This window comes from Brachypodium distachyon, chromosome 1 (genome assembly GCF_000005505.3).
Source record: "Brachypodium distachyon strain Bd21 chromosome 1, Brachypodium_distachyon_v3.0, whole genome shotgun sequence".
In the NCBI taxonomy this organism is placed as follows: domain Eukaryota; kingdom Viridiplantae; phylum Streptophyta; class Magnoliopsida; order Poales; family Poaceae; genus Brachypodium; species Brachypodium distachyon.
The window spans coordinates 48,083,403-48,095,753 of NC_016131.3; the positions used below are offsets into that span (position 1 = coordinate 48,083,403).

Genomic DNA, 12,351 nt, shown 5'->3' on the forward strand with positions numbered 1-12,351 from the left:
GAATGAATGGAATTGGTATGTACAAAAAAAAAAGTACACAAATGATCTACACACACACCTAGATACGATGATAAACCAGCTAGGAGAGAGAATGGCAGGAAGGAACACGATCGCGCGAGCACGCACGGAGAGGAAGATGCACACCTAATAAATTAGTAATAACAACATGTATAGAACCAATACGGGAACACAGAAGAGAAGGGACATGTACACGTCGTCGCTGACGCCCGACAGACACACGATCGATCGAGATCGAGTCTCTCTCTATGTAAAGCTAAAGCTAGTGGCCGACGCCGGGGCTCGGGACGGACCCCAGCACCCGCCTAGCCGCGCGCCCCGCATTATTGCCCGTCGTCGCCGTCGTGCCGCTGCCGAACACCGGCGAGGAGCTTCGGAATAACATCGGCGCTGCCCGGCCGCCTCCCGTGGCGTGATCCTCCACGCCGGCCGCGAGCAGCGCCGGCCTCGTCGAGAGGAGCGGCGTCGCCAGGAGGAGGAAGAAGACGACGAGCAGCAGCAGCAGCACCCTGCTGCCAGGATTGCCGTGTCCGCCGCATGATGATGAGGCCATCGATGATGATCTCTCTTCAATTGGTTGCCTGAAGACGACGTGCGTACGTATCAGAGAGTGTGGTGTTTGTAGACTCTGGCGGAAGATTTTGGAGAGAATAATATGTAATGTGGGCATGGGTGGTGGTGGTTTTATAGGCAGGCGCGCGCAGGGGAGGAATGGGAGGCGTGAGGACAAAGGTACTCCGATCCTAGTAGGAGTAGCTAGTGAAAGCAGAGCACGCCAGCCTTAATTTGCGTCGGCATCAGCCCCGGCTAGATGCATGGGCTGGGCTGTGGAGGCCAACGGCATGGTTCGGGCTCAAATTTGCGCGCGCGGCCGGGTTGTCATCAGGTTTCAGATCACACGGACGTATAGTACATTTTAATAATTGGCGCGTTCATTCGTAGTACTAGTACGTGCGTCCCTTGAAGCAACGGCGAAAGGCTGGAAATTGTGCATGCGTCAATTCGATCGATCGGTCGTTCCCCACGCGCAATTTTTCTGTCCGTCATCGCATTTACGCCAGGCGGCGGGTACTCCTCCGGACTCAGCGAGGCCATGCCATGGGATATTTTTTCCTCTAGTGCCAAGAAAACATGCACATCTCAGAAAAGGTTAATGCCAGTGTTTGTTTGTTTGTTTAATTTCCACACGCCACACAAGAAGTTTCCTTGGAAAGCTAGCTAGCTAGGGAACACAGATCAATGTCGCTGCAAGGGACGGCCGTACGTACGGCCGGAGCACACAACTTGAGTCTGTAATGCAGTGCACAACTGCAGACCGATCGATACAGCAGCCGTTTAACTGCAACACCGCACGTTTCGCAGCGTACTCTTCTTAATTATGTCGTCTTATTTTGCAAGTGGCCGGATGCACTGTAGATCGATTCTGATACATGCATGCATTTCTTATATCCTCTGATGTCGTCCCGGCTTTGTTGAACCGTCGTTAATTCCATATCGGCGGCCATCGATCTCTGTTGTTTGTCCACTTTGGAAGGGGCGAATACAGTACAGCTTAATTCGTATGCAAGTGCGTGATGGGAAAGAACTCCGCGCCATGCACTGCCTTGGAATATTTTTGTACTGACTGATGGGCATCGAAGCTAGCAACTCTATCGACGGCTCAAGGGTCACCCCCTTCACTGATGGATGGATGATTTCTGCCCGTCAGTGGGAGTCCATCCATCCGGACGTCCAATTAAGCATCGTGAACGTACTTCCTCCTGCATTTATAAGCTAGCACGTATACATTTCGTAAACATAGTTCATACACAAATATTCCGTACAATTCACGCACCATTCATACTCCCTCCGATCCTAAATTATTGTCGAAATATTACATGTATCCAGATGCTTTTTAAGAATAAAGACATCCATATTTGGACAAGACAAGAATTTAGAATCCAAGGAAGTACCAAACATCGATCGATTTGCATTACACTTGCAACCACACTGACCATCTGAATAAGACATGAAACACTGAGATTATCCATGTGCCATCATCTTGAAGACATGTACTATCACATTGTCATTTGTGGCAATCAATCCCTTTAGCATGTTCATAAACTCTGCTCGACGGATTGCTTGCAACAACTGCCGAAATGGTACGTAGAGATTTTGGTGATGTTAAAATTCGAACCCGTTGCCAGAAACAAATAGCAATATGATTCCAAACAAGATCAATGGCAAACATCAATGAACTCCCACAGAAGTATGATCCAAACAAATAGCCCGTGTGCGTTTCGGCGCAGAGGCCAGGGGTGTGATACTCTATGTGTCTCGATCGATATGCCGTCGAGATCAATAAAAGCTTCCATTTTTGAAAAAACGAAGATCTAAGGATGTTTCTCGTAGATGTTACTTGGAGTAATTGCCAGAGAAAGAGATGGATAAAATATAGACAATGGTTGGAAGAACAAAGACTAAAGCTCAGTTTGGCATTGCTAAACTGTGCTGCGCTGAACTTATTTTATAACCTGCGGTTGAAAAATACACACAAAAGCAGGAAAAGTTGGTTAGCCAAACATGAAAATAGTGAAAAGCGGGTGAAAAAAACCGGAATTATGATAATGCACTGCAATGCCAAACGGAGGCTAAGTTCATCAAACTGTCGGTGGAGCTTGCCAAACAAAAATTCTGAGCAATTAGCCTGCCATCTGCAAGTACTACGAGTAGCTTTTTAATTCAAAAAATAAATCAGTTTCATTAAAAAATTTGGAAGGAATTGGTTAAATCCTAAACTATATTTTTGTCTGGGCTCTTTTAGGCCTGCGGATGATCAGGCCTCACGTTCCACAAATTAACTGGCCCAACATATCGGAAAACACGCGCCACTCAACGGCATTTCGAACTCACCCCCACCATCCCCAACTCCTAGACCGTGCCCACCAAACCATCACATAAACGCCGAATAGCCGCAAAGCCACAAAAGCCTCCCCTGGGCCCTGGACCATACACCGCTTCCACGCACGCAGAACTTCAACACGCAAACGCCCTCCTTCCTCAACTTCTTCCCGCCACGAGTCCCTTATCCACCAAATTAACAGCGCGGCCTCGCCCGCTCCATCGATCCGCTGATCGCCTGATCCTTGCCATGGCGGCTTCCTTCGACGACCTCGCCCGCAGGATAGGCGCCTACTTCCCGCTACCACCGCCCGCGCCATCACCGAAGGACCAGCTCTCCGGCGTCGCCGCCGCCGTCCTCAGCGCTGGCGGCCGCCTCGGCCGCGCCGTCGGCGACGTCTTCCGCCGCCTCCGCATCGAAGACGGCCCCGACGACGTCGCCTACCCGCAGAAGCTCCATCGGCGGCGGATCTCCTCCTCCGCCGCCGCCGCTGCCGAAGACGACGCAGTACTAGGGACCGGCGGCGGCGGCCGAGATCGCGTCTCCGGATCCGGGCGGTTCGAATTCGATGCCGCGCGGTCGGCGCAGGGGAGCGTGAGCGTGGGGGCGGCGTTCGACAGCAGGGCGGGCGGCGTGGAGAGCTCCGTGTCCGCGCGCGGCGACCTGTGGCGCGCCGAGGCCTCGCACAGAGGCGGCGGCGGCGGCAATGGCGATGGCGGCGGAGCGCCGCTGTTCTTGGTGCAGCTTGGGCCCGTGCTCTTCCTCAGGGACACCACGCTGCTGTTCCCCGTCCACCTGTCCAAGCGACATCTCGTATGGTACGGCTTCGAGCGCAAGGTACTTAATCAGCAACTAACTGAACTAGCACAAGTTAATTGGAAGTTACTAGCACTAGTACATGTGAAATTTCAGCAGTAGAATTCTTCTCGAGTTGTAAGGTCTCTAGCTAAGAGATGATCTTTAATTGTGTGCTTGTGCAGAACGGGGTGCATTCGGTGTGCCCGGCTTACTGGTCAGCGCAACGGAGATGCTTCTTCATGTCGATGATCTGCCTCAATCCATTTTCTTGCGTGAGTTGGATCGTGTTCTGAATTTGATGTCCTCAAGAGATCACTTAATTTCTACACTGTCTTGCCTCAACTTGCTCTTCCAAAACATATTGTGCAGTCGTTCATGGACATGCAATTTCCAAACGGGCAACTGAGATATGTTTCCGGAGACGGGTTGGCCGCGCGCGGCTTTCTTCCTTTCCGTGGCGGCGGCGTCCTCCAGGCCCATGGGAAATTCCCAGGGGAGAAGAGGCTCATCTTCTCCTACAAGGTCAGAAACCTAATTACCAACTAAACTGTACCTGCATTTTGTGCACGCACGGTCACAGCACAAACTTCACCATTATAATGATTTGGGAATTTAACTGGAATGATGTACTGTACTTCTTGCACTCACGAGACGATCTCAGCCGTTGCTCTGCAGAACAGCAGCGGGGGCAGCATCATCCCAGCCGTCCAGTGGCCAGACAAGTCCCTCTCGCTGGGGCTAGTCCAGGTGCTCTCCTGGAAGAGGTGTGGCCTCATGGAGCAGCCAATCCTTCAGTTCAGGCAAATTCACCTGCAAACCCCTCTCTTTCTTGCCACAAAGACTGGGAATTTTTTTTCTTCATCTTCTTTTTTATTCGATGAACTGTTCTATTAACGGGCATGTCATTTTGATGAGCAGCATATGCCCCACCTTTGGCGGGAGCCGCCCTGGGGTGTCCATGGAGCTCGTCCATTCGGTAAGTGAGAAGGCCAGTGTTGCCTGTGGCTACTCTCGCACCGCTTCCCCTTCCGCCTACGCTTCCATATCGGTCAGTCTCCGGTCGCTCCTTTCTCTGTGCACTGGCATTTGTCGTTTGACTCATGGTGATTATATAAGTTTCTTCTTCTTAATGTATTTGAATCATGTGTGCAGATTGGAAGATCGAAGCTGAATGGCGGCGTGACGACCTCAGGGGTTTTGTTCAGAGTAGACACCCCGCTACATAGTTTTGGCCGGCCATGGTTCTCGATTCAAATGAATAGTGGGATCGAGTTTTGAAGCTCTGATTCTTGAGCTGCTCTGATTTGTTGCGAAAGAAAAGTATAAACGGACATCACGCTCGAAAATACATGTACATTCAAAGTTGTGTATATAAAAAGGCTTGACAAGGACTCTTTCTCTATACATGTTTGATAAGCTCAAAATTCTCCAAAAGAAGAATATGGTTAGCTCAAAATGAAGTTATTTGGAGCACTAATAATTTGTGTGTGTTGCGGCTGTGCGCGCATGCTGAAACATACCCCAACAGCGTTTAAATTAGGTTTTGGTTAAACTGGTCGGCGCATAATGTCAGAGCTCAAGAGTGTCTAAAACACAAAAAGTTTTATCAACTGAAGTGTTTAACGCTTGTCTCAAGTGTAAGTCAACCTAGGGATAAACTAATTATGGATCGGTCGGTTAGGCCATCTCGATCATCAGTGCTTTCATGTTTCATTCAATTTCGCAGTCGATTATGGAGCCGTCTAATGCCAGGTACCCAATTTCTCATACAATTTAATTAGTAGTATTTGCCATTGACGGTGCCTAGAAACAGAAAGGTCTTTGCCATCTACATAATCGTTTTGCATAATAGAGTGCACACAGAACTTGAGCATTTGTTGATCCCCATCCCCTCACCATGGCGGTGCGGCATGAGTAATCCTTGAACTCCACGTTGGGATCTATTCTGCTACGCCTGAGATTCAACGTGGTTGCCCAGGTTCCCTTTACATATGATTAGTTCAGTTTGAGGGGATTGTGGATTGGAAGTGAATTAACTGGGCTGCATTGCGGCAGAGTATGTTTGGTTCCCATGCTTAGTTAGGAAGCAGATTATTTAATTGCAGAGCAGGAGATTTCTGAGGATAGCCATATTTAGCTTGATAGTGCAGGGAAGGAAGAGAAAAGTAACTGTGACACACACTAAACCCCAGACTACTGGAACCAAGACCAAGATGAAAAATGAATATTGATTATCCCTGCGTGACTTGTGTGTAGTAGCAGTTAGCAAACTACTGGAACCGAACCGAGACCATCTTTGCAGTAGCAGTTAATCACTTACTGGTTATGATTTCATCTGAATTGATTTTTGCATGTGCTTCTTACAACACCAGCTGGGAGGATAACTGAAATCAGAAAAGCTTCAGAAGGTTTTGTTTACCTTGTGAGTGCCAAATGGATGCATGCATGCGTCCTAACTGTTTCGATGCAAGTTTAAATTCCTACCGCGACTCGATAATTAACATTTCATTCCCTAATCCCATTACTCAGGTAAGTGTCAATGGAGTTACAGCCTTACAGGTCCACGAGCAACTGTGAACCTACCGTCAATGGTCTTCTTATGGAGATTAAGTCGGTCCGCAGAAAATTATACTAAGGACCACACACTTCTATCAAGGTAACTGTAACAATTAGTGCCTCATATGCTCATATGGTTATGTTATTCTCTTCAATTCAATGACAATTGGCAAAGCAGTGGTAGTTGAATTAGACATGTGAAAAAAATAACTGCAAGAAGACTGACACAATTACTAATTCCAATGTAAAAAAAAACTAATTCAAGTTTATTTGTCCATGAGTGGACACAGATTGCAGAGTGGGGTGAGGATGAAATAGGCAATGCAATTGTGAAGCAACTGGACTAAGTAGCTTCTGCGAGACCAAGTTTCTCACTCTCATTTTGATAGCCTAAAGTATATTGGGTTGAATTATTTTATGATATCAATTGCATGTTTCTTTCCAAAGGCTGAAGTAAAGTTGTTCAATGCAAGTCATGGTTCCATACTTTATAATACTCTCATCATCTTTTTTATCACAAGATGAATTTTATCTTCTGTCAACAAAATGATGTTTTTCATATGTAGGGAGTTGTAACTAAGGCCATGAGCCATGATTATGCTCCTCTTTATCTGCTGTACTCAAGAACAGTACGTGTTTCAGCTTTATAAACTTCAGATAGTGCAAAGTAAAAAATAATAGTAGCAAGTTGCACACTTTCTATGTATAAGTTGTGGCACATGCAGCCTGTCAAAGACTTAGTCTGGGAGATAGCAGCACTTGAGGAGGAAGTTGTTCGCAGGGAATGCATTTTCTTTCCCTCTACAGGGCAACATTTGATATATAACTGGGTATCTCCTGAGTGTCTCTGGTCAGGCAATATTTTTGTTTTGAAAAAATTGAACAGATACCATTGTCTGAAATAGCAAAACGATTTGTATCATCAGTTTCTGGAACAGTTGACTTGAAGAAACTATTTGACCCTTCAATTATTTCAGTGGTATGCTAATTTTATAAATAACAATTCTTTGTTTGCTGAAAAACAGAAAAATACTAATCATGCATTACACCCTTATTAGTTGCAATTAATAGACTAGCAGTGGTTAGGAAAGGTGGGTGAGCTTGGATTGGCAATGGCCGGGCAAAGAAGTCTTGGAGAAAGAAAAAAAGTGGATTATTGCCGTTTAAAATTTCACGGCTGTTTAGTATTTATTAGGCTGCTATAACATAAATTTGTCATGGATTCAACTGTTCAAAAGTCAAAGCTGTCTCATGCGTGAGCTGCTATAGCATTAATTTGTCACTGTAGCAACGCACGGACACTTAACTAGTCTATTCCTAAAAGCGTCTAGATACATGTATTATTTCGACAAAAATTATGTAACGGAGAGAGTAAGTTATAGGAAAAAGTTGCTGTGGATTGGTTGTTGGGGCATCTCCATCTTCTTGAGAGGATTCATCCAATTTCGTACTGCATTTCGTACTGGTGCGCAGCAGCGGCCAACTGCCGCACTTAAGCACGCGGCACGAGCGATGGAAATGGCAAGCGCTACCCTGTCTGTACATAAACACCAGCGCGCAAGAATGCCAGATGGTAGGAGGACGCAGGAAGATCAATCGTCATGAGCAGGGGAATGCCGTCCGTCTTGTCGTGCTGCTGCCTCCTGATGGCTACACTTGCAGCTGCGGCCTGCGCCACCGCTGCCGCCAGTGAACGGAGGTTCAACGCCATGTTCAACTTCGGCGACTCGGCGTCAGACACCGGCAACCTGTGCCCTGACGGCCGGCTGCTGCTGACCGACGTGCTCGGCATTTTCTCGCCCGTCTCCCCTACGGAAAGACCTACTTCCGGAAGCCCACCTGCCGGTGCAGCGACGGCCGGGTCAATGTCGACTTCCTCGGTAAATTATCAGATCAATGCGCTAAAATTCAAATCTGAATGGTCTTTCATAACTTCAATTTTTAAGTGCAACTGGAATTTATATTTTTGCGAGAACTGATACTAAGCTTACTGTGTTGGCTCCACTAGCTAAATGCTCATAAATTGCCGTGGAGTTTTTGTTGTTGTTGTTGCATCATTAGTTGTTTATAAACGTTCGGGTCTAATTCCTAACTTTGCACAAACTAAAATGTTCAAAACTGTAATCAGTACTGATTAACTAAGCAAAAAAGCACGATACATATGTCTACTATATATAATCGTATATAATTGTGGTAACTAATTTCTTAATAATTTAAAATGCAATAATCTCCATGGAGGTGAAAGGACCGTCACCAACTCAGATCTTTATGAATCCCTCAAAAAGAAAACTAAGATCTTTATGAAGGTAAAGATAAAGATGCATATAAAAAAAATGTTTAAGTGATCGTGGTTCATACATCTGCGCAGCACAAGCATTGGAGTTGCCATTTCTCACGCCGTCCATGGCGCACGGCAAGGACTTCCGGCAGGGTGCCAACATGGCCATCGTCGGTGGCACCGTGCTTGACTATGATACCAATGCATTCACCGGCTACGACGTAAATCTTAATGGCTCCTTGAAGAACCAGATGGAGGATCTCCAACGGCTTCTGCCTTCAATCTGTGGAACACCACAGAGTAATATATTTAGATCATTTTATTGATCGATGATGTACGCATGCGAAAATATTGCTGTAACTGTAACTCTGGATGTAGATTGCAAGGATTATTTGGCCAAGTCCCTATTTGTGTTTCAATTGGGGGAAAATGACTACAACCTCCAATTAAATAATGGATTCACGGTAGATGAGGCCAGCAAGAACATGCCCATCATAGTGAACACAATTACATCCGGTGTGGAGGTAACCACAAAGCTATATATATATGTTATTTTGGAAAGTGACAATACTCCTATATGTTAACAAATAGTGTGGCCAGATGATGCAGTTTGTATGCTCACAGATGTCCCAAACATATAGGAATTAATTACACTCGGTGCAGTGCACATCGTGGTGTCAAACATTGCTCCGCTTGGGTGCTACCCAATGTACCTGTCCGTTTTACAGAGCACCGACAAGAGTGACTATGACGAGAATGGCTGCCTCAGGAACCACAACGTTTTGTTCAACAGGCACAACGCTTTCCTCCGGAGCAGCCTCTCAAAGCTTCAAAACAAGCATCGGCACACAAGGATCATGTATGCCGACCTCTCGAGCCACTTCTACCACATAGTGCAGGAACCCAGAAAGTTCGGCAAGTTTCTACATCCATGTTGTTAGTGATGCCTTGCAAACAGAGCAGCTGTCTTTTTATTCTTTCTAAAAGAATAACTGGTTAGGAGCTTCAAATAAATTTGATGGTTCAAACATCAGTAGGCTCAGGGATATGACCAAAATTTCACCATTTCAGCGGGTACTGAAATATTTATGTTCTGGTAAAAAACTGTTGTCACTTGAAATTGGGCCGGGTTCAAAATGAAATCAAGTTTGCTCAATTTGTTTGTAATTTCGGAAGATTCAAACATAAGTTCTTTGGTTTGTTCAAATTTAAAACAAAGATCACAATTGTTTTTGGTTATTTCAGTCATTTCCAAAATCAGACTGAAAATGAAATTGTGAACCCTAATTATCACCTCATTTTCGGTCCGGTTTCTTTGTGCAGGCTTTGAGACTGTCCTCACAAGCTGTTGCGGAAATGCGACGCACCAAACGGATTCGATCTGGGTGCCATTTGCGGGATGGATGGCGCGAGCGTCTGCCATGACCCATCGAGCTACCTCTCTTGGGATGGTATGCACCTAAGCGAAGCCGCCAACGAACGGGTGGCCAATGGCTGGCTCAACGGCCCATACTGCCACCCACCGATTCTGAAGTGAAGCTCCTCCTAAATGCGTCAGCAAACATCAGGAGAATTGTATGCATGTATTTCATGTACTTTCTTTTCCAAGAATGTCCTATATGTATTGAAAAATTATGAAACAATATTGAAATATGTTATTTTCTGGTGCCGATTGATGTAGTTGATTCAAGCTACATACACACGTGTGACGGACGCTTAACCACACTATCCCATGTGCGTTCAACTCAACAACTTTGTTCCACAGTTGGTGTTTTTTCTTTTCTTTTTGAGGCTAGCCACAGTTGGCGTTCGCCTGTGTCGGTTCTGCAGGATTGGTCGGGTTGGATTCGAGAAGACTAGTGCAAAGAGCAAGTCGGAATGTCGGACCACATGGTGTTATCTGCAAACAAAACCAAGCCCTGGTGTAAACAAACTGAGAGGTCACCCAGGGGCTTACTGGGCTAGCACCACGGAAGCTGGGCTAGCCAGTCACGTGCCTCTCTCGCTGGGGCTAAGTCCAGGTGCCCTCCTGGAAGAGGTGTTCCCTCATGGTGCGGCCAGCACTGCAGTTCACGCAAATTCACCTGCAAACCCCCTCCATTTCTTGCCACCCCCTTCTTTCCATGGCCACAAGCGGTCAAATTTCTGCTTCTTACTAGATGAACTGTTCCATCAACAGGCAATGCCTTGTCATCTGGTCGTCATTTTGACGAGCAACATGTGCCCCACCTTCGCGGTAGCCACCCTGGGGTGTCCATGGAATGCACTCCTAAATGTTTAAAGTATAGCATTTCTCGTTTGACTGGTGGCGATTATACAAGTCTCTTCTTAATGTATTTGAATCATGTGCGTAGATCAGATTGCTGTTTAGAGTATACGCCCCGATGCATAGTTTTGGCTGGCCATGGTTCTTGATTCAAATGAACAGTGGGGTCGAGTTTCGAACCTCTGATTGATCTGTTTTGGTGCGAAAGAAAAGTATAGGCGGCCTTATGCTCGAAACATGGACAGAGGACGGGAAAAATCTAAGGTCAAGCGAATTCTAAAACATACAAAAAAGTTGATGCAAAAGATTAAAACAGTGCATATACTTTAATACCTGTAGCTTCTGTTAACGAAGTCCTAGATCAAATTCAATGTGATCTACACTGAAATCAGTAATACCTGTAGCTTCTGGGACCTCAACATTCTCTTCCACTATGGTTTCGACGAAATCTTTGGTTCCTTCTTCCACTTGCTCGCCCCCCATAGAATTTCTAGTCCCTCCTTCCACTTCTTGCTCCTGCTCCTCTTCATGTATCATAACATTTGCACTTTCATGGGTGCTTGGTTTTGGCTACTGCCACTAGCAATTGGTACAAAGTATTTCCTCAAATCTGCAATTCACAACATTAATTCAGAAATCAATGGTGAATCACAATGGAATACACTGCACATTCATAGGCTCGTAGCCACTGCCGATGCATCAAGACAGAACTGCACAAAAAATATTACCTTTTCCCTTCCCCTTTCTATCCATTCTTGAATGATGTCTTGCTTCTTGGCTATTGAATGGAGGTCGGAGCCACAATTTGCAGACAACGGGAGAATGGAGGAGGGCCAAGAGGTCGCGCGCCCTTGCTGTTGCTGGTCAGACTCGCAGTCGTAGTGGCGCTTGCTAGCTTGCTGCCGTCTGCCGCCGGAAACCGGAGCCCGGATAAATGACGGCGCCCACCGCCGCCGGCCGCCTGCCAGTGCGCGTGCCTGTGCGCTAGGGTGCCGATTCGTGTGGCTGCTGGAGTGTTTTTTTTTTTGTTTTTTTTTGGAGGGGACTGCTGCTGGAGTGCTGGGTGTGGCCTTTGGGCTTAGCCTGTTAGTCAGCCGCAGGCCCATTACGTAGCCCATCGCAGTGTCACCCTAGCCCAAGTCTTCCTCTCTTCCTTTCTTTTTTTCTCCAGAACACGGGAATTGAGTACGAAACTGCTGTCAAAATTCAACCAAAACAAACACTATGAACATATGAATTCTATATCTATATACGAATTTTTGCGAACATATGAGCCTAGAAATAAATGTAACATTCAAGGTTGTGTATATAAAAAGGCATGGCAAAGAATCTTTCTCTATACATGTTTGATTAAAACGAACATGGTTAGCTCAAAACGAAGTTCTTTGGAGCACTAATTATTTACGTGTGTGCTGAAATAATACCCCAACAGCGCTTAAATTAGCTTTTGGTCAAACTGGTTGGAGTATAATACCGGAGCCAAAAAGTTTCTCAAACTCAAAACTCTATCAACCAAAATATTTAACATTGGTCTCAAGTCTACTCGGTGCTACT

At 46.1% G+C, this 12,351-nt stretch overlaps 1 protein-coding gene, 1 long non-coding RNA gene and 1 pseudogene across 3 annotated transcripts; 2 read left to right on the forward strand and 1 right to left on the reverse strand.

Annotated features, from left to right (window-relative positions):
* The first annotated feature begins 3,072 nt into the window (after positions 1-3,072).
* LOC100837157 lies at positions 3,073-5,101 on the forward strand. The gene is made up of 6 exons (XM_003564272.4): positions 3,073-3,736; positions 3,880-3,969; positions 4,067-4,219; positions 4,373-4,497; positions 4,616-4,745; positions 4,850-5,101. The coding sequence occupies exons 1-6, from the start codon at positions 3,149-3,151 to the stop codon at positions 4,973-4,975; spliced, it is 1,212 nt and encodes a 403-aa protein (XP_003564320.1). The 5' UTR covers positions 3,073-3,148; the 3' UTR covers positions 4,976-5,101.
* Positions 5,102-5,285: 184 nt separating this feature from the next.
* Positions 5,286-9,092, forward strand: LOC104581646 (annotated as a pseudogene).
* A 417-nt stretch (positions 9,093-9,509) lies between these two features.
* Positions 9,510-11,799, reverse strand: LOC112270035. 2 transcript variants are annotated; one of them, XR_002962342.1, is made up of 3 exons: positions 11,526-11,799; positions 11,196-11,407; positions 9,510-10,076 (listed from the first exon to the last, which is right to left on the reverse strand). It is a non-coding gene; the product is annotated as an uncharacterized LOC112270035 (long non-coding RNA). The 2 variants fall into 2 exon arrangements; XR_002962341.1 differs by lacking the exon at positions 9,510-10,076 and having other exon boundaries at positions 11,105-11,407.
* Positions 11,800-12,351: the final 552 nt, after the last annotated feature.

Bases quoted from the DNA above. Each gene is read 5' to 3' on its own strand.
- LOC100837157 (XM_003564272.4), top strand. From the start codon at position 3,149: ATGGCGGCTTCCTTCGACGACCTCGCCCGCAGGATAGGCGCCTACTTC. The intron at 3,737-3,879 runs GTACTTAATCAG...GTGCTTGTGCAG, and splicing joins GGTACGGCTTCGAGCGCAAG to AACGGGGTGCATTCGGTGTG. The intron at 4,498-4,615 runs GCAAATTCACCT...TTTGATGAGCAG, and splicing joins CAGCCAATCCTTCAGTTCAG to CATATGCCCCACCTTTGGCG.